The sequence below is a fragment of the Felis catus genome, chromosome B4 (genome assembly GCF_018350175.1).
Source record: "Felis catus isolate Fca126 chromosome B4, F.catus_Fca126_mat1.0, whole genome shotgun sequence".
NCBI lineage: Eukaryota > Metazoa > Chordata > Mammalia > Carnivora > Felidae > Felis > Felis catus.
This window is the reverse complement of record NC_058374.1, coordinates 136385045-136407437: the sequence shown is the minus strand read 5'-3', so window position 1 is coordinate 136407437 and position 22393 is coordinate 136385045. Positions and strand designations below refer to the sequence as shown.

The 22393-nt window shown below is 51.4% G+C and overlaps 1 protein-coding gene across 2 annotated transcripts in view; it reads left to right on the top strand.

Annotated features, from left to right (window-relative positions):
* Positions 1-22393, top strand: part of EFCAB6 (EF-hand calcium binding domain 6) — a 248861-nt gene that overhangs the window by 208138 nt on the left and 18330 nt on the right. For both annotated transcript variants that reach the window (XM_023257575.2, XM_023257574.2), the window contains one exon: positions 19823-20050. In XM_023257575.2, coding sequence (XP_023113343.2) covers positions 19823-20050 — 228 coding nt within the window. The remainder of the gene's footprint in view (positions 1-19822; positions 20051-22393) is intronic.

The window sequence follows — 22393 nt, the reverse complement described above, 5'->3', positions numbered from 1 at the left end:
CTCCTGGCGTGTGACTCGTCTTCTCTCTCTGTTTATGGTGACGCTCACTATTTTTAACGAGTACACTTTTTTCCCCTGACTTGAGATATTCACTGTGGGAATCCTGGCAGACCCAGGAAAGTGCAAAAAAGAAAACGGGGCTCGAAACCCCACGCTGATGCCGTGTTGGCGAGAACAACCCCCACCGTGTGCTGGGCCGTTCTCCCCACATGGTCTCACCAGGCTCTTATCCCAGCGAAGCTCTCCGGAAGTCAGACTCCCGCCGGGTCAACTAGCAGAGGAGACCAGGCAGGTTCAGCTCCGGAGCAGACATTCTCTCGATGTGCCACACTGCCTTGGAGATCTCCCCCCCACCCTGCCTTCTTAATGCATCTTTTCCCTAGTCCTTTTATCGTGACCAAACACTCTTACCGTAAAACTTACCATCTTAATCGTTGTTACGTGCACAGTTGAGTGGTATTAAGATCCATACACACGGCTGTGCAACCATCACCACCACCCCCTCCAGAACTCTTTTCATCTTGCAAAACCGAAACGAGACACTAATTAACCCCCCAACCCCTTCGCCCCAGCCATTGGTGACCACCGCTCAGCTTTGCGTCGCTGTGATTTTGACCGCTCGTAGAGGTGGAACCATACGGTATTTGTCTTTCTGTGGCTAGCTTATTTCGGCTCAGCATAGTGTCCCCGAGGTTCATGCGTGTTGTAGCCTGTGTCCGAATTTCCTGCCTTTTTAAGTCTAAAAATAGTCCACTGTAGGGATACGCCAGGTTTTGCTTATCCGTTCATCTATCAGTGGTTGCTTCCACGTCTTAGCGGTTACGAATAATGCTGCCGTGAGCACAGCGTGCAGATATGCTGCTTTGTTTTACAGAATGGAGGTGACACTGGCTATGTGATCGTGGATCTTGTTTCTTTTCTCCTTCAGGTTAAATTGCACCACGTCTCTGGAAGGTTTTCCAAACATGGGCCAAAACGCCTTTGTAGCACTCCATCTACTCCCCACTTTTTTTTAAATTTTTTTTTTAATGTTTATTTATTTTTGAGACAGAGAGAGACAGAGCATGAACGGGGGAGGGTCAGAGAGAGGGAGACACAGAATCTGAAACAGGCTCCAGACTCTGAGCTGTCAGCACAGAGCCTGACGCGGGGCTCGAACTCACGGAGTGTGAGATCATGACCTGAGCTGAAGTCGGACGCTCAACCGACTGAGCCACCCAGGCGCCCCTGGCCTGGGTGCCTCTACTCCCCGCTTTTTAAGCGTCTAGATTTTTTTTCCAGCTTTTGCCATTGTAAGTTACTCCGCCATGAACACTTCATATGTAAATCTATATCTGCGTTTTGGATTCTTTCCTAGAGAAAAGAATCCAAAGAAATAAATAACTGAAGTCAAAAGATAAGAATATTTTTATTGGTCTCGAGAGCAGCCCCGTACTTTTTAAAGTAATTTTTTCTATTGGGCGGAATCCCATGAAATCGCCGTTTTTAGAGCCAGAAGTGACCGAATACTGACAATTTGATGTGGCCTAAGCTAATATCTGTAGAAGTCATTTATGCCCCATTTTACACGATCTGGAATATTCTGGTAATTTTGAAGGAGAGAATTAAAGTTATCCCTAGGGACAACCACTGTTAACATTTTGGTGTATTTACTTCCAATCCTGTTTTCTGTGCGAGTATCCTTTGGGGGTATGTGTAGGACAGCGCGCGTATGCTGCTGACTTGGGGGTTGTTGGCGGATTTTCTCAGCTCTTAAGAGGCTCTTTTTCAACAATCGTTTTGTATTTGTATCGAAGTAATCTATGCCCCGTGGAGAGGAAATTGAACGGTGGCGAGAGCGTTAAAAGCAGAGATTACTGGATCAACTCTTCACCCCTCTGCCCCCCAAGAGCAGTCACTGAGACTTGTTCCTGCGGCATACCTTCTCCCCTCTCGGTCACCCTTGGATTTCTTAAAACAACCCTCCTGGGCATTTTTCGGGACTGTGGGTACGAGAGGTAAGGCCTCGCTTTCTCATTCCACCTCCCAACTTCTCGCTGCCCCGCACCGTCTCCCCCAGAACTGCCATTTCACTTACTGTGGTGTCACTGGCATCTTCCAGGCTATTGATTTTTCTCCAGAACCTGGATTTCCTTTGACACGTGCCCCCCCACGATGTGGACTCACTCACTCCTCCATCCGCCAACGTTTCCTACATGCCGGCGATCAGCTGGTGCTGGGCCGGCAGTGACCCAGACTGACGCGGTCCCCGCCTTCCAGGGGCTTGTGAGATGGGGAGATGAGAAATGAGAAATGTATCCTACGTCAGATTCCAGAACATGCTGCCGAGGAAAATAAAGCGGGACAGAAGGAGGGCAGGTCTGAAGAGTCTAGAGGAGGTGACCTCTAGGGGAGGGGTGTTAGGGGACACAGCTAGTTCAAGGACTCGGCAGGAAGGTGTCCCATCAGCTTGCGGCGTGTCTTCCCTGGGCGTGAGAGAGGAAATACAGCCAGGGAGGGATGGGGCAGGCGGCCTTGTCGCCTGGGGTCAGGGTGCAGGCTGTAATGCTTTGACTGTAAGCGACAGACGGAAGCGGCGGCTGGAGGAGTGCGCTGACCTGGGGCAGAGGAGCGTCGGTTAGAAAGTCAGAAAACTCACTGTGGTTGCTGTCTGGAGAAGAGACAGTGGGGCCAAGGACCAGAGCGAGGCGGGAGGCTCACGACCCCAGGAGGGATGCTGCTGGCGTGGCTCCGTTCTAGAAACATTTGGAAAGTGGAACAGACAGGCTTCACTGATCCATGCTCCGTGAAGGAATGAGAGGCAGGAACAGCCGCAGCTTTCTGGCCTCTAGGGGGAGGAAGAAGGGAGGAGGGGTCTGCTGGGACAGGTGTCCTGACGGACTTGGCCGACCCCCTGGCGTTGGTCCTGCAGGTGCCTCCAGTGCTCGGCATTCTAGTGCGATAGCGTGCCTCCATTGAGCACTTAGGAGTATGAGCCCAAACCCTTCCAGCGGCGTAGTGCCTGACCGCCTTGAGCCCTCCCAACAGCCCAGTGCCAGGGGGCAGCCGGCCCGCCAGCAGGGGAGGCAGGGCTCAAGCCTCAGTGCGGCCACAGCCGTCCTCCCTCACAGGTCACCATGAGCATCTCTGTCCACTCGGGAATTCCCGGACCGAGGGTGAAGCTTCCAATGTGGCCAGCTTGCTTCGCGGACGTTAGTTGTGCCCGATTTTCCTTCCCAGAGTCTCCCTCGCCTCCGAAAACACTTTGCCGAATGTTCTCGCGGAGAGGTTTCCGGATGAAGTGCGAGATAAGTGATGATGCGAAACGTGCTCAGGGACGGGAGTGAGCGTGCTGGGCCGGAAGTGGCCGGGGCTGGGGACACGGAGACGCCCGCGCCCGGACCCCTGCACAGCCCTCCTCCCGCTGTTCCTGGCGTTGTTGAGAAGCCCGAACTTGGGCAGAGGCGCGTCGACCAGGAGAACAAGCAGATCAAGGGACCTGTAGGCTCAAAGCCCCGCACGAAGGCAGGGTGTGTGGCCTCGATGTGCGGCGACCATAGGCGGTTCGAGTCAGAGCAAGCAATGTGGGGCTTTTCCTTCTTCCTGTTTCTCTGCAGAGGGCGGGAGGGGCAGGGGCCACCCCTGCCCTTTGTTCTCTGCCCCGGAGTTCAGTCCCTTTGAGATCACTGAGACCTCTGAGCAAGGGCGTGAGTTAGCTTAGTCAGGTGGCTGCAACGGGGAGGAGGCTGTGGGAGAGCCGAGCCTCTTTCTAAAGTTCAATCCCGGGCTGGCATTTTTAATAGAAGGAAAAGAAGTAACAAATAATGGGAATAGTTAACGCATCGTCCTCAAGCTCATTACTTATGATACCAGTCATCCCTCCCCTCTAGGGGACACATGGGAGACGAGTAATTAAAAGCAGATTACCAAAATGTAATTAAGACAGCCGGTACCGCTCCCTGCAAAGGAGGTTCACCCTGAATAATCCCTCGCCAAACCGAATCCGTTCTTGGAAAAGGAACAACTTTTCAACACGCTTTGTAAGGCCTCGGAGAGATTGAAAGTATGCGGAGAGTAGAGACGAGAATTTTACACCTACTCACAACCCGTTTCTTATATTGGATACCCTGCTAAATCTGTCCTCCGAAACTTCTATTGATCTCCTGTCTCGTATGCCTGTCACACACGACATGTGAAAATCATCCGAGCGCTTTTCAGAACAGATGCCGCATTATTTTCAGATCCTAGTATGCAACTCTGGCATGGCGCAGCGTCTCCTCCGTGCTCCTTCTGCCGCCTCATTACGCACCGCCAAAGTCAGACAGCACTTCTCAAAGCGCGGGTCACGGGCCTCGGGCCAGGGCGGATCAACACGCCCCAGCCCGGGCGGGGCCTCCGGGGCGGCGCGTCATTCTTGCGCACCACGCTCGGCTCCGAGAGCCACACGCAGGGTTTCCTGGGGGCCCAGAGACTTGTGAGCCGGGGGAACACAGAGGGGCCCCCGTCTTTGCATGCCTCCTCCCTCCTGCCAAACCGTCACACCCCGATTCAAGACGAGAAGCACGAACCAGTGTGGCATGAAGGAAGGGGGGACGGAGTACTGAAACCGAAATGCTACCCGGTGGCTTAGTTCAAAAGAAGAAAAAAGACAAGTACTGAGCCATGGTGTCGGTACCTTTTTCACACGATTCCCACAGACTGGGTGAAAACATTATCTGAATTTCCATCCTCTGCAAATAGCTCTTTTTCACTTCTGGGAAAAAACATTTTACATTCAAAACGCTACGTGCAAAATAGAGAGTATCACCTTGTTTTTAGAAAATCGTCCCCGCTTAACATTTCTTTTAAGTCTTAAAGTGCACTTTCAGTATCTTCCGTGAATAGAAAAATATCGCTCAGAGCAGAAATAGGATTTTTAAAAGACATACCAGAAACCCATATAAAATCTCTCTACTTTATTACCATGGAAATAATGGAATTTTTAAACAAAACGCATCCTTATTTAATGCAGAGTAATTATTTTGTCACATGGGAGCCCACGGAGAGCCAATGAGATCCTCCCATACTTTGTGTTGATAATACATGGTCTTTAAAGTCATTCGGCGAGATGTTAAATAATCTGAAGACGGGTTTTTCCGAGAGAGAATTTAAGCCTGTCGTTTTTAGCCGAAGAAGGAACCGTAAAGCACATCAAAATGTTTGTAATCTTTTATGAACATTGTATTTATGTTAGTTGCTAACAGCGTTACTTGGATTTATCTTTCTTTTTATTGTAAATATAATGGTGTCCATGTATTTTTAATGAATGGATAAAGAATGAGGAGTTCCCTTTTCAGGAAACAGTGCTAAGATTGTCGGGGATAAATTAAGTAAATTATTAAGATGTATCATTACTGTTATTTACTCTTGCTCCCGATGGCAAGAAAGGCGAAGTCCTCTTGATATGATTTCCATGATTTTCTTAAACATTTCCCCTAAACTTCACTCACTCTCCACTTGCTAGCCAACATTTACTACCTACTGTCTTGGAGACCACTGAGGACGTGGCAGGTTGTGAGGGACAGCGCAGGCCGACTTGGACGCGTGGGGTGGCCCTGGTGACTGGCCAGGGGGAAGGGCTCTTGGGCTGACTGTGCCTAAAGTGAGAAAGAGGAGTATTGTCACCCATAGCCTTGGATATTGGCAGCAGCTGCCCGGCGGGGCCTCCAGGCGTTGGGTGGCTCCCCGTGGGAGTCAGGCAGACAGGACACTTCCACCTCCCCGCTCTGGCTCTTTGGGCTGGGTGAGCCGGCTACCTTGCTGGTGGTCACTGCCGGCACCTTGGCACGACCAAATGTCTGCTCCCTCTGGGCATCAGCGTCTGCACTGGTCCTAGCGCTGACCCAGCATTTGCACAATACAGACAGCCCGCTTGAAGCCAACCGTAGCGATAAAAGCCGCAGAATGAAAATACCGTCGTCCCAGAAGATGAATAATTCGGTGCACAACCTGGTAAACCTACGTGGCTGCCACTTAGCCTGGGCAAGGTCATTCTTTCAAGGTTAAAAACTCTCCCAGATCGGCTCGGTTACAGCTCCTGTGCCGCGCATCCCAGGTCCCACCTGCGCCTGGAGCCACCTCCGAGGAATGATTAGGGGCCGGGCGCCCGCTGCCCTAGCAGCTGCCAGTGAGGACGCCCTGGAGGCAGGACAGGGGCTGCCGCCAAAGGGAGCGTAGCCTGGTTTCTGATGCCCCTGGCAGAAATGTGAAGGGGGCCGCAACAGGCTGGCTTCCACCTGTGCAGGGAGGTCACGTTGCCCGCCCACCACTTCTCCATCTGAGGGATCCCTTCTCAAACACGGTCGTTTCAGGCAGACAGGGAGGTGACCCTGTCCAGTCAACAGGGTTTGCAAGAAAGCATATCCACGTTGAATGTCTACTCAAGTAGTTACTATGAATCTGAGTGAGTGAATTTTCTCAAACCCAAACATTCCGTGCTTGGTGGGAGGGGGTGGGCGGGGACGGGCTTTCGTCCACCTCCGTGTCCCAGCTCCTCCGACGCTGCACCCTGTGTCTGTCACTCACTCTGGCATTCTCCAAACACTCTCACAAGCACGCCCTCTCCAATACGCGTTGGCATCCTTTCTTGATTCCTAGCCTCAGTGAGATGCTACCTAGATGTTCAAAATAAATGGACTGTGGCGTGGCCGGGCCAGGCAGGTCCCCATTCATTGATCCCTCTGGAGCCAGGACAGTCTAAGTTAATTATAATTTGTGGTCAATTAAGGACCAGAGTTGTGCTGTACCGTTGGCTGTACAAGGTCATGAGTGTATCAGGAAGCCAGGAATCAACCCAAGAAGTCATTGTCCCAAATAAGTCTTGCAGAGAAAATCCAGAATACGGCTAGGGCTGGTGTCTTGTTTATTGTCATATGCCTTGGTGTCTAACTTGTAGGTGAGCTATTTATGTTCTGGCTCAGATGCAGTATTCTCCTGGAAGAATCTTAACTTTCTTTTTTTTTTTTTTTTTAAATATTTTTTTAAGTTTACTTACTTATTTTGAGAAGAGAGAGAGAGAGAGAAAATCCCAAGCAGGCTCTGCTCTGTCGGCTCAGAGCCCGACCCAGGGCTCAAACTGACAAACCATGAGATCATGACCTGAGCCTAAATCAAGAGTCAGACACTTAACTGACTGAGCCACCCGGGCTCCCCAAGAATCTGAGCTTCCAACATTCATCAAATGTGGATGAGAATGTGTGCCAGGCACTGGGCCCGTCTTGGGGGCCGGGCAGACGGGAAGACAGGTAGACATACTCCCACTTCCCTCCGAGTGTCTCCTGCTCTGGCAGAAATAGCTGTGACCACTGGCATACAGACTGGAAAGTTCCATCTCTTGACTTCTACTGAGGCCTGAATTTGGATGGTCCGTGCTGAGAGATTAAGAGGAAGGAGCAAGTCGCCCACCCCCCTAATGATGGTACCTGGACAGTTACCAACACCATCTTGTTGCCCACAGTCAGACTCCAGCATCCCAACGGATGTACACATTGGGCAGGCGCTGGTCTAAGCCTGTACGTAAATTAACTCAGCCAACCTCCTGACAGCAGCCTTTGGAGGTGCGGGCACTATCATTATCCCTATTTTGCAGTTGAGGAAACTGAGGTACAGAGAGGTCAAGGCATCCATTCCCGGTCACACGGCTAGAAGTGAAGAGCCAGCAGGCTCGTGCTCTCAGAGTCCTCCCGTCAGATGGGACCCGTCCTCACGTCCACCCTGTGGGACTGTTACTTGGATTAGTGGGTTAATGAGGAAAGAGCTTTGCCTGGTGCCGAGCACAGCAAACCCCAAATGTTTGCATTCGCTATTCTTTTTTTATTCTCTCCTCCTTCAGTGAGTGTGTGTTTAATGTTTAATGTTTAGTAATGATGTGATTATATGGTGTGGGATTTATTTGAGTGGAAGAATTTATTTTAATAGTTTCATAAACGACTTCAGCCATGAGTTTATTGACTCATTAAAGGGTTGAAGGGGTGGCTCAAATGTTTCCTTTATTTCCCTGGATTTTATGGCAATTTCACACTGGCGAAGGGTTTGTGAATTGGGTGTTTGCAGAGGCATCTTGGAGAGATCCTTTGTGAGTGTTGAGCTGTCTGATGGAAGTGAGCTTGGAACCAGAGGAGGGAGGACTTGCCCTGCATCATCAGGGCAAAGAGGAGAGCCAGCAGCTTTGATGAGCTTGTGCCAAGCCGGGATGTTGGGAGATGGGGCTTCCCGGGTGGGCACCCGCGCGTGTAGAGACCCGCGTGGGGACGGCTCCTCACTGTGGGCATGACTCGCGTGGGTTGGGGTGAGGGGAGAGGGCAAGAGCAGTGGGGGTGAGGCCAGAGAGGGAAGGGCTCAGGGAGGCAGGCCCAGGGCGGGGCTGTCAGGGTGGGTCTCCCTTCCCCGCTTGGCTCCCCCAGCCATCTGCAAAAGCTTCCGCTCCTCCAGGGCAGGGGGTCAGCCTGCCATCCAGGCCTCTGTTCCCAGTGCCTGGGCCAGCGCGCGATACACAGTGGGTAGGTCCTCGTCCTATGTATGAGTTGTCACGTCCTTATGACTGGTAGGTACTTACATTCTCATGCGTGTGGTAGGCGGCTGTAGTCATGCTGCGTGGGAGGAGCGTAGCCCTGACATCAGACCATCTCGAGCTCTATTGTCGGTTGAGGGGAGTAGCCTGGGGTCCAACCGCAGGGGAGTCCTCACCCCTCAAAGCTCAGCCCCTCTTCCTTTGTCTAAACAACAGGGAGAACCATGGCTGCCTCAGGGGGCGATTCAAGGATTGGAGGAACTTCCATAACACCCTAGCCCAGCACCTGCATGATGGAGGCGCATTGAAAGGTGGCCTCCGGAACTGGGTCTCAGTACCTTGGTTCAGTTGACTGGAAGCATGTCTTGGTTACAGCCTTTCCAAAGGAAGTTCTGGGAACCTTTAGACCGACCATTACTCATTGCCCAGAAGGAATTCTTGCATGGAAAGAGATCTCAGGTCTAGGCAGTGGTCATGGCGCCATGAAACCTGGGTTATGCCTGGAACCCTACTGTCACTCCCCCACTTCCGCAAACGGCGCACTGGGTCATGGACACCAATTCGCTGGTCACTCAGATCTCGAGACCTCCTAGTGGACGAGAGTCCACCCTCGGGGGGGGGGGGTTGGAGGGCTCTCAGAGTGGCAAGCGTCTGGTTCACGATACAGTGGTAAGGGTCTACAGCAGTGCGCTTGCGCAAAGAGCTTCCACTTTATGCTCATCTGCATTTTTTCAACGTTTTTTATTTATTTTTGGGACAGAGAGAGACCGAGCATGAATGGGGGAGGGGCCGAGAGAGAGGGAGACACAGAATCGGAAACAGGCTCCAGGCTCTGAGCCATCAGCCCAGAGCCCGACGCGGGGCTCGAACCCACGGACCGCGAGATCGTGACCTGGCTGAAGTCGGACGCTTAACCGACTGCACCACCCAGGCACCCCTGCTCATCTGCATTTTTTAACGTTTTATCTTTTTTTCTTGTTTTTTGACAGGCAGTCTTGCTTATGTTGTTATTTTTAACATTCATTTATTCACTGTAAATACAAATGAAGATACAGTACAATTAATTTTCTTTGCTAATCAAAATATTTGATCAAATGAAGCAGTTTTTCGATTCTTAGAAGTAATTATACTGTTCTTTAAAAGGAAGTGGAGGAATTCTTTACAGAGTATTTCTAATTAGGAGTTTTGCTACCTGCTGTGTTCTTATTCTGTATGAAGTTTCGAGGTTGTGTTGTTTTTTTTTTCTCCTGTAAGGAATCCTAGAGAAACTATAGAATTGTGTCCCTAAGCATTTAGAACAAAACTTAGTAGGAGAATTGTGCTATCTGATTAGCTAATTACAACCTTCATAATAGCTAAATTAATACACCAACATATTTCTTTAAAAAAATGTTTTTAATGTTTATATTTATTTTTGAGACAGAGAGAGACAGAGCACGAGCAAGGGAGGGGTAGAGAGAGAGGGAGGCGCAGAATCAGAAGCAGGCTCCAGGCTCTGAGCTGTCGGCACAGAGCCCGACGCGGGGCTCGAACCCACGAACCGCGAGATAGTGACCTGAGCCAAAGTCGGACGCTCAACCGACTGAGCCACCCAGACAACCCTACACCAACATATTTCTAATCTGACGCCTGGATACACCACACTGTCAAGCCTGTTGCTCCCAGCCAGGTGACCGCCACCTGGGACACCCGCAGGAGGAGGGTCCCAAAGTTCCCTTGCCGCGTGCCCATCGTCAAGGAACACTGAGCGCAAAAAACCATCCACACCAAACAACTTAACTCCTTTTCTTTGTACTCTGTGCCCACCCGCGTCTATTTCTTACTAACTAGACATTCAGAACTGTGTTGGTCAGCTACTGCTAAGTAACAAACAACCACGACATCTCCACAACAGCAGCATTTATTTCGTTTTTCCATCTGCATTGTGACCGGTCTAGGCTGGCTCAGCTCTGGGTGGCATGCCTGGGTCATCTCTGTTCCACGTGTTCTCACCCTCCTCCTCGGACCAGTGCTGTGCCCCAGGCCTGTTCTTCTCAAGACAGTGTCACTGGCACAGGAGGATTTGCCCAGTCACACAAGTGCTTTTTATATTCTTTGTTCATGTTATACTTGCCAACATTCCCTTGCCCAAAGCAAGTCGTATGGCTGAATCCAAAGCCACGTGGCAGACAGAGGATGTGGATACAGGGAGAGTTGAGAAAAATAGAGCCTTGAATGCAATATCCCACAAGGGAACAAATACACGTTTCCAGCTCTATTGGGTTAGTTGACAATTCAGTCCACCTCTTCCCTATTACGTTCCCTCTTCCCTGTTATATCTAGAGAAGTTGTTTGGGATACAATGTAGTGCAAAATGGATTTCCTAAGTCAGCCAAGACCGTGGCTGGACATGACTTAGTGACAGTATGCTGGAAGGTTCTTTTCGGGAATCATTCCCCTATTCGAGCTGTTGTAAGAAGCGTACGATAGACTGCATGGGAGCTAACAAAATTCTGGGTTCAGTTAACCCTTCTGGAGCACACACCCTGGTTCTTGCCGCCAGTTTAACCCCCTCCTCAAGTGCTGCTCCCTCTCCTGGGTTAGAGGCAGGTCAGCCAGCCCCTCGCCTGGAGCTTCCCCCGCCGCTTCTGATGTGAGTTTCCCGCAGCAGAGACAGGCTAATTCATCTTTATCTCAGGCGGGCTGGTACAGTGCCTTCCTGAAATGGATGGTGTGCTCCTTGATTATGTCTGCGTTGTGCTGGATGGTTCTCTTCGACTGCTGTGGCTGTCACTACTTTACAGACAGAGAGCCTACACCCAGAGAGATGAAGTGACTCGCATGAAGTCACCAGCCACACGATGTCCGAGCAGGGCACTGGCTTAGCCATCCTGAATCTGAGCCCATGACCTGACCTCCGGCACCCCTGCTGCCCAGGGCCCTGGGGCAGCTGCTCAGGAGACCCGGGTCCTGTGGAACAGTCACAGGGTACCTGGGCTCATGCCCCAGCTCCTGGGGTGCATGACCACACCTCAGACCTGGCTTCCACCTCCCTGGCAGGTGGCCTGACCTACAGGTATAGAATGCACCAGAATGCCTCCGATTACTCAGGGTAGAAACGGTGTTAACCGGGAGCTGAGACTCAAACCCAGGTCTGGCAGACTCAGGCAAAAATATCTGTAATAACACCCCCCAGCAGCAGCAGCAACAGCAGCGAGAGTGGCAGCCCGTGTTTGCCAGGCACTGAGCCAAACACTGCACGGTTTTATTCTGCTGAAATCCCAGGCCCGCCCTTTGTGATGGTTCTGTTTTTATCCCGGTGAGGAAAATGAGGCAGAGAGGGGTGTATGTCTTGCTCAAGGCCGTAAGAAAAAGGCAGAGCTCAGCTCCATTCAGCAGCCCCAAAGCCCTTGGTTCATGTCCTTGCCCTCCAGGCCCAGCACCCTCCGCCTGAAGGTCTGGCCCCGGCAGGTGCACTCCATCCGGTTGGCACACCCTTGTTGGATTACTGTGCTCCCGCAGCGGCCAGGCGGGCCCCTTCTTAGTGTGCTCGTGCAGGGGCCCAGAGATGGCCCTGGCCTGAGCGGGGAGGATGAGCCACGGGCTGGGGATCCCAGCGCTGTGCCTACAAGGCTCTCCCCATGTCTTCAGCCAATGGCTGTGTGAGGGCCCAAGACAGTGGCAGAGACATCAGCCTGCAAGAGGGAGAGGAGCCCGGAAGCTGGGCCAAAGGGTTGGGCTCCAAATGAATTCCGCGTAGGTCCACGCTCGCTTCTCTTTGACCCCCTCAACTAAGACTTCTACCCTCTGGTCTCCCCCACCCAGGCTGCCTCCCTCAGACCCCCCTAGACTTCCTCCCTCCGACCTGCCCCCACACGCTGCTTCCCTCTGACTCCCACCCACTGGGCAGCTCTTGGGGGATCCTGAGCAATGGCTAGATTTGGAACCACAGGTTTATGTTGTAAAGCCGGGACTTGGTTTTTACTAAGTGACATATCTGTTTGAAACTGAAGCACTCCAAGTTATTTGCAGGCTCTGTGAGGATTGTATACGTCATGTATTGGGACGTTATTTCTTTTATACGTTTCGCCAACAGGGACCAGGAATTTTCTTTGTGGTAGTGGGGGATGGTATTTCTCTGCGACATCAAGAGGGACGATGGATAAAACAAGGCTCCATGAGCACCCTTGGGTAAATGAGAGAAAATTCCTTCGAAACATATAAATCATTCTCCAACAGGGTCAGACCCATGGTGGACAGGATTCCACTTTGTATTTTCTTTTTCTTTTTTGCATTTAAACAGTACCCGGCACAGCCAGGCATGCATACAGTTGTCAGATGAGCCGTCGAGGGCTGGAGCACCGAGGTGCGGGCCCCGCGGCTCCCGTTCCAAACAACGGGGTGGACGAAGGTGGGCGCCCGGCACCCGATTCCTTCCCTGTATAGCTCTTGGTGCTGCAGCTACGATTGCTACGCCGGGTGAGGGTGCCTTTTATGGGAAGCGTAGCTAGTATTGGAAAGTGACATTTGGATCTCAAGATAGTGGTGTCCTTTCTGATTAGGAGACACATTCCTTCTAGTTATAGAAAAAGCACCATTTCTTTCCCCCATTCAGATATAATGATCACGTGAGAAGCTCCAGAACACAGACGCACCAGACCAAGAGCCATCTGTTCTTCCCTGGCGTCTTCAGTCCCTCGGAGCGAGGCTGGCGGTGGCTGAGCGGCTTTGTTAAAAAGCAGGGATGGGAACCAGAATGCGGGTGCCTAACGGATTCGGCTCCTAAGCGCCCTGACGGAAGAGCCAGGAGGCTCTGCCCTTCAGAGGCCGGTGGGTGCCCTGGGCAGCGTGGCGTGCGGAGCGGCCGTGGGCCCGGGGACCTCCAGGTCCGTGGCACATCCCTGGGCACCGAGGTGATGACGGTGGTGCCGCTGGGGGTGGCGTTATTGGTGATCCTCGTGTGTTCTTCGTACCCTTTTTGTCGTTGCTAAGTTTTCGACAGCGAACACGCAATAATTGTTGCAGGCAGGAAAAGAGTATTTCCCTCGGGCAGCAAATCCACCTTGGTGAGAAGTTTCAGTCACCCGCACTCTTGTGTGTTGGCCACGAAATTGTGCCGCTTCTGTTCTCCTTGGGAAGTGCCCGCGTGTGTCCCCGGCCAGGGGGAGGGCTGGGGGAGGCGTGTGTGCAAAGAGCCCGGAAATCTGCGGGCCAGCGCCTTTGTCTCTTTCCGACCCCGGGCATTCCCCAGCCTCCCGATCTTGCCGTGTGAGGACGTGGCCTCCAGCTCTGGGTCTTTGGCTGACTTGCCCCTGCCTTTCCTTGCCTCCCAGGCCAGTCCCTCCTCCTCAGGGAGGCCCAGCTACGTCCCTGGCAGGGTGCCCCCTTCTCAGAGCACATGACCCATTTAGGATCTCCGCTCGCCCCTGAGACTTCGCCCCGGTCTCTCTCTATCCCCCCCTCGACACTCCCCCTGGGCAGAGACTTTTTCAAAGGATTACTTCTTAACCTCCGCCTCCCCAGTGTCCGGAAGAGCGCCTGGCACACAGCAAATGTCCCACGGGTGTTGGTGAGACTCCGTACAGTACTCGAGGGTGTGCATTCCACGTTCATTCTCTGCGAGTACAGGTGCTCACCCGTGTGAGCACAGGGCTCTGGGAGTCAGGCGTCACTCAGATGCGTGCACAGGTGGAGAGCAGGGGTCCCATTCACATCCAGGGCTGTCACGCTGAGCAGGGCTCCCTGCCCAGGCTCTCAGCAGCACCGTTCACAACCAGACTGTCCCAAGCCCCGGACCTCAGGACCCCTGACCCTCGGGGGCGGCAGGACTCCTGGCTGGGGAGTTCCCGTCATCCTCCTGACTTTGTCTTCCCTTACCTGTCCACCCAGAGAACAAGTGCTAATATCCGTGTGTCTGTGTCTTGTGTCTGTGTTTATGTGATCACTTGGACCATTTTATGGTTCTTTTCCACTTAGTACATCACAGAGGTTTTACCGTATTATTAAATAATTCCTTAAAAGACTGTAAATAGCTGCATCGTAATCCATCCTATAGAAACATCATATCTTATTTAACTGTTGCCCCGATGTCAGACATCCAAATTGTCGCCAGTTTTTTTTTTTCTGTCTCGTAAATTTTGTAAATGATCCTGTAATGATCATAATTCCATGAGCTCACTGTGTTTCTTTCCTTGAGGAGAGTCCTGAAAGTAGAGGTGCTAGGTCACAGGAGCTTGTTACGGCTTTAGATCCCTTATTCCACCTGCTCTAGCATTGAGCTCATCAGTCAAAAAGTGTGCCAGTTTGTTAAAAGGAAACAGTCGGATCTCATTTTCATTTCCACTGCTTTGCATCGTGACAAGGTCAGAGACTTTTAACCGTAGGTTCAGGGCCACTGCCCCGAGTGGCCCACAAGGATCCCACCAGTTCGTTCGTTGTATTGGTCGTGACATTTTCTGTTCTATGGGTGCATCGCTTATCCGTTCTTTCTTTGAACAAGTATAAGACCCTGCTGTGTGCCAAGTCAGTGGGGGATTCAGCAGTGAACAAAAGACTAGAGCCCTTGCCTTCATGAGGTTTATCTTCTGTTAGGGTGAAGAAGACAATTAAGGAATAAACACACAGGGGATCGGAGAACAAAAAGCACCACAGAACACCAGCGAGGACAGGGGAGAGGGAGTGTGGAGCGTGGTTCTAAACATGTTCTAAAGACCTTGAAGGAAGTCTGCAAACGGCAAGTGCAAAGGCCCTGAGGCAGAAAGGCGCTGGCTGTGTTTGAAGCAAAGCAAGAGGCCTGGTGGCTCTGAGCAGAGTGAGCAAGGAAGACAGTCACAGAGGCGAGGTCAGAGGGTAATGAGGGCAAGTCGGGGAGGGCCATTGTGAAGCTCTGCCTGTTACTCTGGGCAACAGGTGAAGCCTTTTGAGAGTTTTGCTTGACCTGATGCACACCTTAAAAAGATCATTCTCAGAAGAGAAGGACGATGGCTTTTTAATGATGGCTCTGCCCTCGCCTACCACTCCGTCGAGGGAACGAGTGTTAATACTTGGGGGGGGGGGGTTTACAGCTATGTGTGCACTTTAAAAAGGTCATCCACAGAGGGTGATGGCTGCGCGTGGAAGCAGGGAGACAGTTGCAGTAATCTGTGCAAGAGATGATGGTGGCTTGGACCAGGAGGTGAGAATGGAGAGTCAACTTCCATTGGGATCGTGGGCAGTTAGGGAGTGGGGGTAGGTCTTTCGCAGGCGACCCCGGGCCTGAGCTACTCAAAGCACATGCTCCATTTGCGGAGGTGGAGACCTCGGGAGGCCGATGGTTTGAAGTTGACGAGTCAGGAGAGAAGAAGGAACTTTCCTTGGTGAAGCTCGGATGTTCTTTCTTGCTTGCAAGGACCGCTCTTAACCCAGAGCTGACTTGGGGTCAGCCACGCCGTTCCCCGCTCCTTCAGTAGCCTTGACGTCATGGCCCAGCCACAGCAGAGGCCTGTTTCCCACCCATCAACAGCCCGAGCAGATGGCCACGGATTTACTGGCATGGTCCGAGACCAGCTACACTACTCTGATTGTAGCACATTTATGACATTTTAATATCCAGCAGGTCAAAGGCTTGATTACTTGCCTTTCCCAAAAATGTCATGGCTATTTTCTATATTTATTTTTCCGTATCAACTTTAATGTCCATGTGTCTAATGGTTTAAACATTTTTTATGTTTATTCATTTTTGAGAGAGAGAGAGACAGAGCATGAGCGGGGGAGGGGCAGAGAGAGAGGAAGACACAGAATCCGAAGCAGGCTCCAGGCTCCGAGCCGTCAGCACAGAGCCCGACATGGGGCTCGAACTCACAAACCGTGAGATTGTGACCTGAGCTGAAGTCAGACGCTCAACCCACCGAGCCACCCAGGCGCCCTATCCATTGAGATGTTTCTTAGGATTTTATTAACTTGTATTTATAATTCGAGAAGACCTTTTGAAATGCAGTCTTCACATCTGGGATCACAGTGCACGTCCCTTTGCCATTCCATCCTTGCTTTCTACCCCTCCCCCGCCCCAGAACGTGCACAGCTGTCTCTGTATACCTTACTCTTGCATATGAAATTTCTCCCAAGGTACTCAAGAGCTTGTCACTAATGTAAACGTGTGTTGTTTTCACAACACAATTTCTAATGAGTTATAATTACTGCCCCCAGAATGGTCTTGCTTTTTTTGGCTTCATTCCAGGCACTTTCCTCGTTGTCTTGAACTTCCTACTTGTGCAGTCACATCCACAAATAAGGATGAATCTTGTCTTTCAACATTTATACCGTTTATTTCATCTTCTTGTCTTATTTCAAAAGCTGGAGTCTCTAAAAATGTGAATCATAGAACTGACAGTGAGCATGCCTATCATGTTTCTGACTTTAACGCTTTGTCACCCATTTAATATGTTTGCAGATGGCATCTGGCTAATATTCTCTTATAGGGAGGGAGTATTACACATAAAGTCTTCGTTTTATTTCTATGTGGTTTATCTATTGTATTCTATTCTATACCATTTCTATCAGGAAGAGCTGCTGAATTTTGTTAATGCCTTTTTGCCATCTGTCGGTATGTGACCTAATGTAAGGAACTGAAAGATTTGCTAATTCTTTAAAATGTTTTTAATTTTTATTTTTGAGAGAGAGAGACAGACTGACAGAAGGCAAGTGGGGGTGGGGCAGAGAGAGAGAGAGAGAGACAGAATCCGAAGCAGGCTCCAGGCTCTGAGCTGTCAGCACAGAGCCCGACGTGGGGCTTGAACTCAAACTGCGAGATCATGACCTCAGCAGAAGTCGGACGCTCAACCGACTGAGCCACCCAGGTGTCGCAAGATTTGCTAATTCTTGGAGGACTCGTATACTTGGAATAAATCCTAGTTGATTTTTTATTTAAAAAAAGGACAATGGTGCTAAATATCTCTAATGGTCTTTTAAAAAATGTTTTAATGTCTTCACATTAATGTCCACAAATTAGGTTGGTTCACATTTTTTATTTCAAGTGTTTACCATATTTAGGTATTAGGGAGATATATAACGAGCTGGAATACTATGTATTCCTGTCCGTGTGCTGGAACAATTTGACTTACATAAAAATTATCTATTGCATAGAAGTGAGATTCAGCTTGCCCTTAAAATCAGCTAGGCTTGGCACCTTTTTAATAATAGACGGTAGATCTTATAACAGCCTTTTCAGTTTCTTTTATGGTTACCTGTCTATTCAGACCTTTCTAATACTCAAGTTAAATTTAGTAATCTATATTTTGCTTAAAAACGATTCAGTTTCCTCTGGAGCTAAAACCATATTAACCTAAGGTTGCATAATCCGCCTTGTGAGAATTCTTCTATACCTGTTGCTAGAAGAGTAGTACTTCCCATTTGCTGTGTGTTTCAACACTTTCAGAGAGCACTCACATATAGCATCTCATGTCACCTTTACTCTGCCCTGATGGATGAGGAGACCGAGGCAAAAGGGGCTAGTGGCTTGCATGGGGCCACACGGTGTGTTAGAGGGAGAGTCTAGCGTCAGACTCAGGGCTCCCACCTTCTGATTCTAGATTGTAGATCGTCCACCCGTGTTCTTTCCAGTTATGTCCACCTGGGGCCCATCCTTCTCGGGACACAAAGGAGTGACAAGTGTGAGGATGGAGTCTGAGCGTGACCCTCCGTCGGGGAGGGGGGCTCCCTTTGCAATGTGAACACCAGCACTCCTTGGGACGTTTGGGGGGCTAGCCACGTGCTTAGCTATGGGAGGTGAACTTTAACTGTTGGAACATGTATCATCTGTGTCAGTAACATCACTCTTAGTTTCAAGAATGAAAAAGGGAAGGCATTCATTTGCTTTGAATGTCTCCAAGAGGACGTATTTAAAAGCTCCTTTTAACCTTTCGGCGGTTGAAGATGAGACAGGCTGTGGCCCGAGTGTAGTGTGGCCACATTTTTGAAGATATTTGCAGCAGCACTCTGTGTTTGACCCAACTTCATAAAGTAACATTATGATCTGTCCTGAAGGATAGTAACGCATGATACATATATTGCTGAAAATGAGACATGACCGTTTGGGGGGGGATTAGTCGTGAAAATCTCGTAAAGGTCTCAGCACAGCGCCGTGCGTCATGAGAGGTGCTGCAGCTGACAGGCACGGTGGGGTTTGAGGGAGGCAGCGCAGCGTATTTCAGAGTCCACCCTGGTCCGGGGACAGCTCTTGTGCGTCGTCACCTGTGGGTTCTCACGGAGCCCGGTGTCCCCTCCCACCTCCAGCCTCACCCCTTCCTCAAACCCGAAGAGCTGAGCTGCTGATGCAGGGGCCACAGGTCTGGTTGTGGGGGGCTTTTTCTGACTGCAGCAAGTAGGTGATGCGAGGACTGCATCCCTGAGCGCTGTCCCCTCTCAGGAGGCTCGGGACGCAGCTGCCCTCTAAGCCCCGGTCTCCCAAGTCTGGCTTCATTGTGAGCTCAGTCTGTGCTCCTGACTGGCCCACCTGCTGTCCCGCCTGTCCGCCATTGTGGGCATCAGCATGTGCAGAATGTGGGCTGCGGTCTTCCCCAGACCCCTCCTGCTCACCTTGCCCAAGCCCTCTTGCCAGCCCAGAAGCCTAAACATACACTAAGAAGGTCCTCCTCTGCCCCTCTTTCCCCAGAGCCCATTCCTCCTCCCTCCAGAAGGGGGTCCCCGAGCCCAGGTTGCCGCTAGCCCTTCCTCGGGGCTCCCTGGCACCATGGACAGCGTCCTGAGGCCCCAACCCGCAGGCGCGCTGCCCAGGGAGAGGTGTAGAATGCTAGGGGTCTGGTCCTCTGCCCGCCTCTGCCTCCGACCCCACAAATTCTGCCCTCGCCGTGACTCAATCTCTGTGAGCCTTGAGAAATCTGGGGCTTGAGGGAACACTTAGCCCACAGTGGCGCTGCAGCATCACGTAGTAATGGCCATTGAAACCTGCCTTTCAGATTCTAACCGCTGTAAGTATAAATCCACTGCACTAATGTCGGGAAATAAAAGCAGTCCAGAGACATACCCCCTGTTCCGTCCCTTCCCTCAGAGCAGACACTCGCTGTGTGTTTGTGAAATGGACCAAAAGACAGACCGAGTGAGTGAAGGGATGAGGACAAAGTCCCGCCCTCCCCGGGCCGACTCTGCATGCAGCCTGCCTGGTGGCACTGACTCACTTTTGCTCCTTCTTCCATGGTCGTTGAGCCCAGGCTTCCCCGTCCGCCAGGTCTGAACCTCTGGTTGGGGCTCCCCCGGGGCCCAGAGCCACGAGATGGTTTATAATTTATTAAGTGAATCAATCTTCCTTTCTGCTCTGCCCAGACTGCTGCCGAGTGGGCCGAGAAAATGCCCCAAGGCCCACCACCCACGACTCCCAAGGAAACAGCACACCAGGAGCTCCTGGCTCGGATCCACAAGGCAGTGGGCTCCTGTTACTGTGCGATTGCTCAGGAGTTTGACAACTTCGACACCATGAAAACGAACACCGCCTCCAGGGACGAATTCAGGGCTCTTTGTGCTCGCCACGTGCAGGTTCTGACCGATGAGCAAGTAAGAAATGCATTTGGTTCCTCATCCTAACGTATGAGTGCCCGGCCAACTGTTCCCCAGGGCATGGAGAGTTTAGAATACTTGAAGGCTTGGGGGCAAAGCAGGGGGTGTTGTCGTTACTGTTTTGTTTTCAATCTCATTGAAGGAGTTTTCTGTTTGACAAGTAAGACTTGCAACTTTTCGATCGGGGTGCAAATTATGTCACTTTTTTTCTTTATTTTTTAGTTTATTGAGAGAGAGAGCGAGCGCACAAGAGCGTGTGTGCAAGCAGGGGAGGGGCAGAGAGAGAGGGAGGGAGGGAGGGAGGGAGGGAGGGAGAGTGACAGAGAGAGAGAGAGAGAGAGAGAGAGAGAGAATCCCAAGCAGGCTCTGCACTGTCAGCACAGAGCCTGACACGGGGCTTGATCTCATGAACCATGAGATCGGGACCTGAGCCGAAATCAAGATTTGGATGCTTAACCAACTGAACTGCCCAAGTGCCCCAGTCACTTTTATTTTTTAAATCAAATTAAATTCGGTCCCGGCGGCCACTCTCCCTCTCCTTCCCTGGATAATCCCAGAGCTTGTGTGACCCCAAGAGGCAGCCGGTCTTCCCCCAACACCTGAACGGGGCAGCTCAGAGCCTGTGAGTTGCTCTGGGCCTCCCGCCACCCTGCCTCCCCTCCCGTTCCCTCTCCCTGGTTCTGTTGCTAGGACTTTCGGATGCTCTGGGGATCCCACCCCAGGCGTGCTGGTGACGTGCCCACCGCACAGGCTGGACAAGGCCACCCTCTCTGAGGCCCTGCTGCCCCACGCAGAACCCCCAGAAGGGATTCTCTGCGGCTCCCTCCTCAAAAGCCAGTGGTGCTCTTTCTAGCTCTGGCAACCGGCCGCCCTGGGCTTCTTTGGCCCCTTGTGGCCTCCCAGGGCCTGCCAGCAGGATGGCATCCGGAGGACCTGCCTTGCAGTTTCCCGACTTCAGTCGATAGTAACACTAAATGCTAGTGCCGGGCGACCGTTCCCCGGGTGGCTTGCTCCTCGCTGTGGCCCAGACGCCAAAACAGAGCCCGGCACAGAGCAGGTGCTCAGCAAGTCCCGGTGAACGGATAGCGTGGCGGGTTTAGTGCGCACGTTCTCCACCCCCACCGTCCAGTGGCCGAACAGCTGGGGCGACACAGAGCACCGACGATCCGAACACGGAAGCAGAGCTCCCCCCCCCCACCCCCCGCCGACAGCAGACACACTGCTGCAAGCCCTCCGCACTTGTCAAACAAGCCGGTGCCCTAGTGCCACAGAGTCACTCAGGTGGAAACCGAAATCCAAACTACTTCGGAAAGTACTCCACCGCCCTCCTTCCCCGCCTCAGCCCGAGTAGCTTCCTGCAGCTCCCGGTGGAGAGGTCACCCTCCCCTCCCAAGATGGGGCGCTCTACCCTCAGGCCTCATTTTCTCAGGGGGTCCCGGATGAGAACTAAGAGTATTCACATGGAAGGGAGACCATCACATTCGACGCCCATCACCACCCAGGCCTCAGGACTCCCCACCCTAAAGAACGAATTCACTAACATTAAGAATTCGAGCATCAGATTTCACTCTCCTAAAATATCACCTTTTTAAAGCATCATGATCATTTTTGCTAAGCCGAATTAAAGTGCTTTTCCCCAGCTCGGTCTCGTAGATCGTCAGAGCTGAGCGAGATCGCTGTTTGCAAACGCTCGTCCCCATTACTATACATGGATGGAAACCTTTACGATTAACCCAGTTGTGTTTATGGTTCGATGGGGCGAACTAACTAAGGTTTTACTAATGAAGATTTTTCATTTCATCTAAATGAGTAAACTGTTACTCTCATTATAGATATAAATTAGTGATGTGCTAGCATATCTGACACCTGTACCAGAGAATCTGATTTTAATTGTCCACCAAGAAAGCTTCACCATCCCCGCACATCCAGCCTCCCGCCTCTGCAACAAAATCAAATACTTTTTTTTTTTTTATTCTGCCTTCTAAAACTATGCAGACACATCGCAAATACAGTCTGCATCACCGAGGACGTCAAAATCTGGCATAAGAACCATGGTTTAAGTTGGGTGATGATGAGCAAAACTTGTGCACTGTTTGAGAGGGAGCTTCTGCACACAGGCTGGTAAACAGGAAGCAAAGATCCTTGTGTGACCCGTGGGCCGTGACCTTCTTGGTTCGATGGGGCAAGGTGTGGTACAGGGAGACACAGAAGCAGTTTGGCTCCTTAACATGTCCAGACCCCAATTGCCGCTACTCAGAAGGGTTCCCCGAAGATTCTGGGACAGGTCCAGCCGTGTTAACCAGCTTCTGAGTACAGATCCCATGTCTTCTAAAAACGACC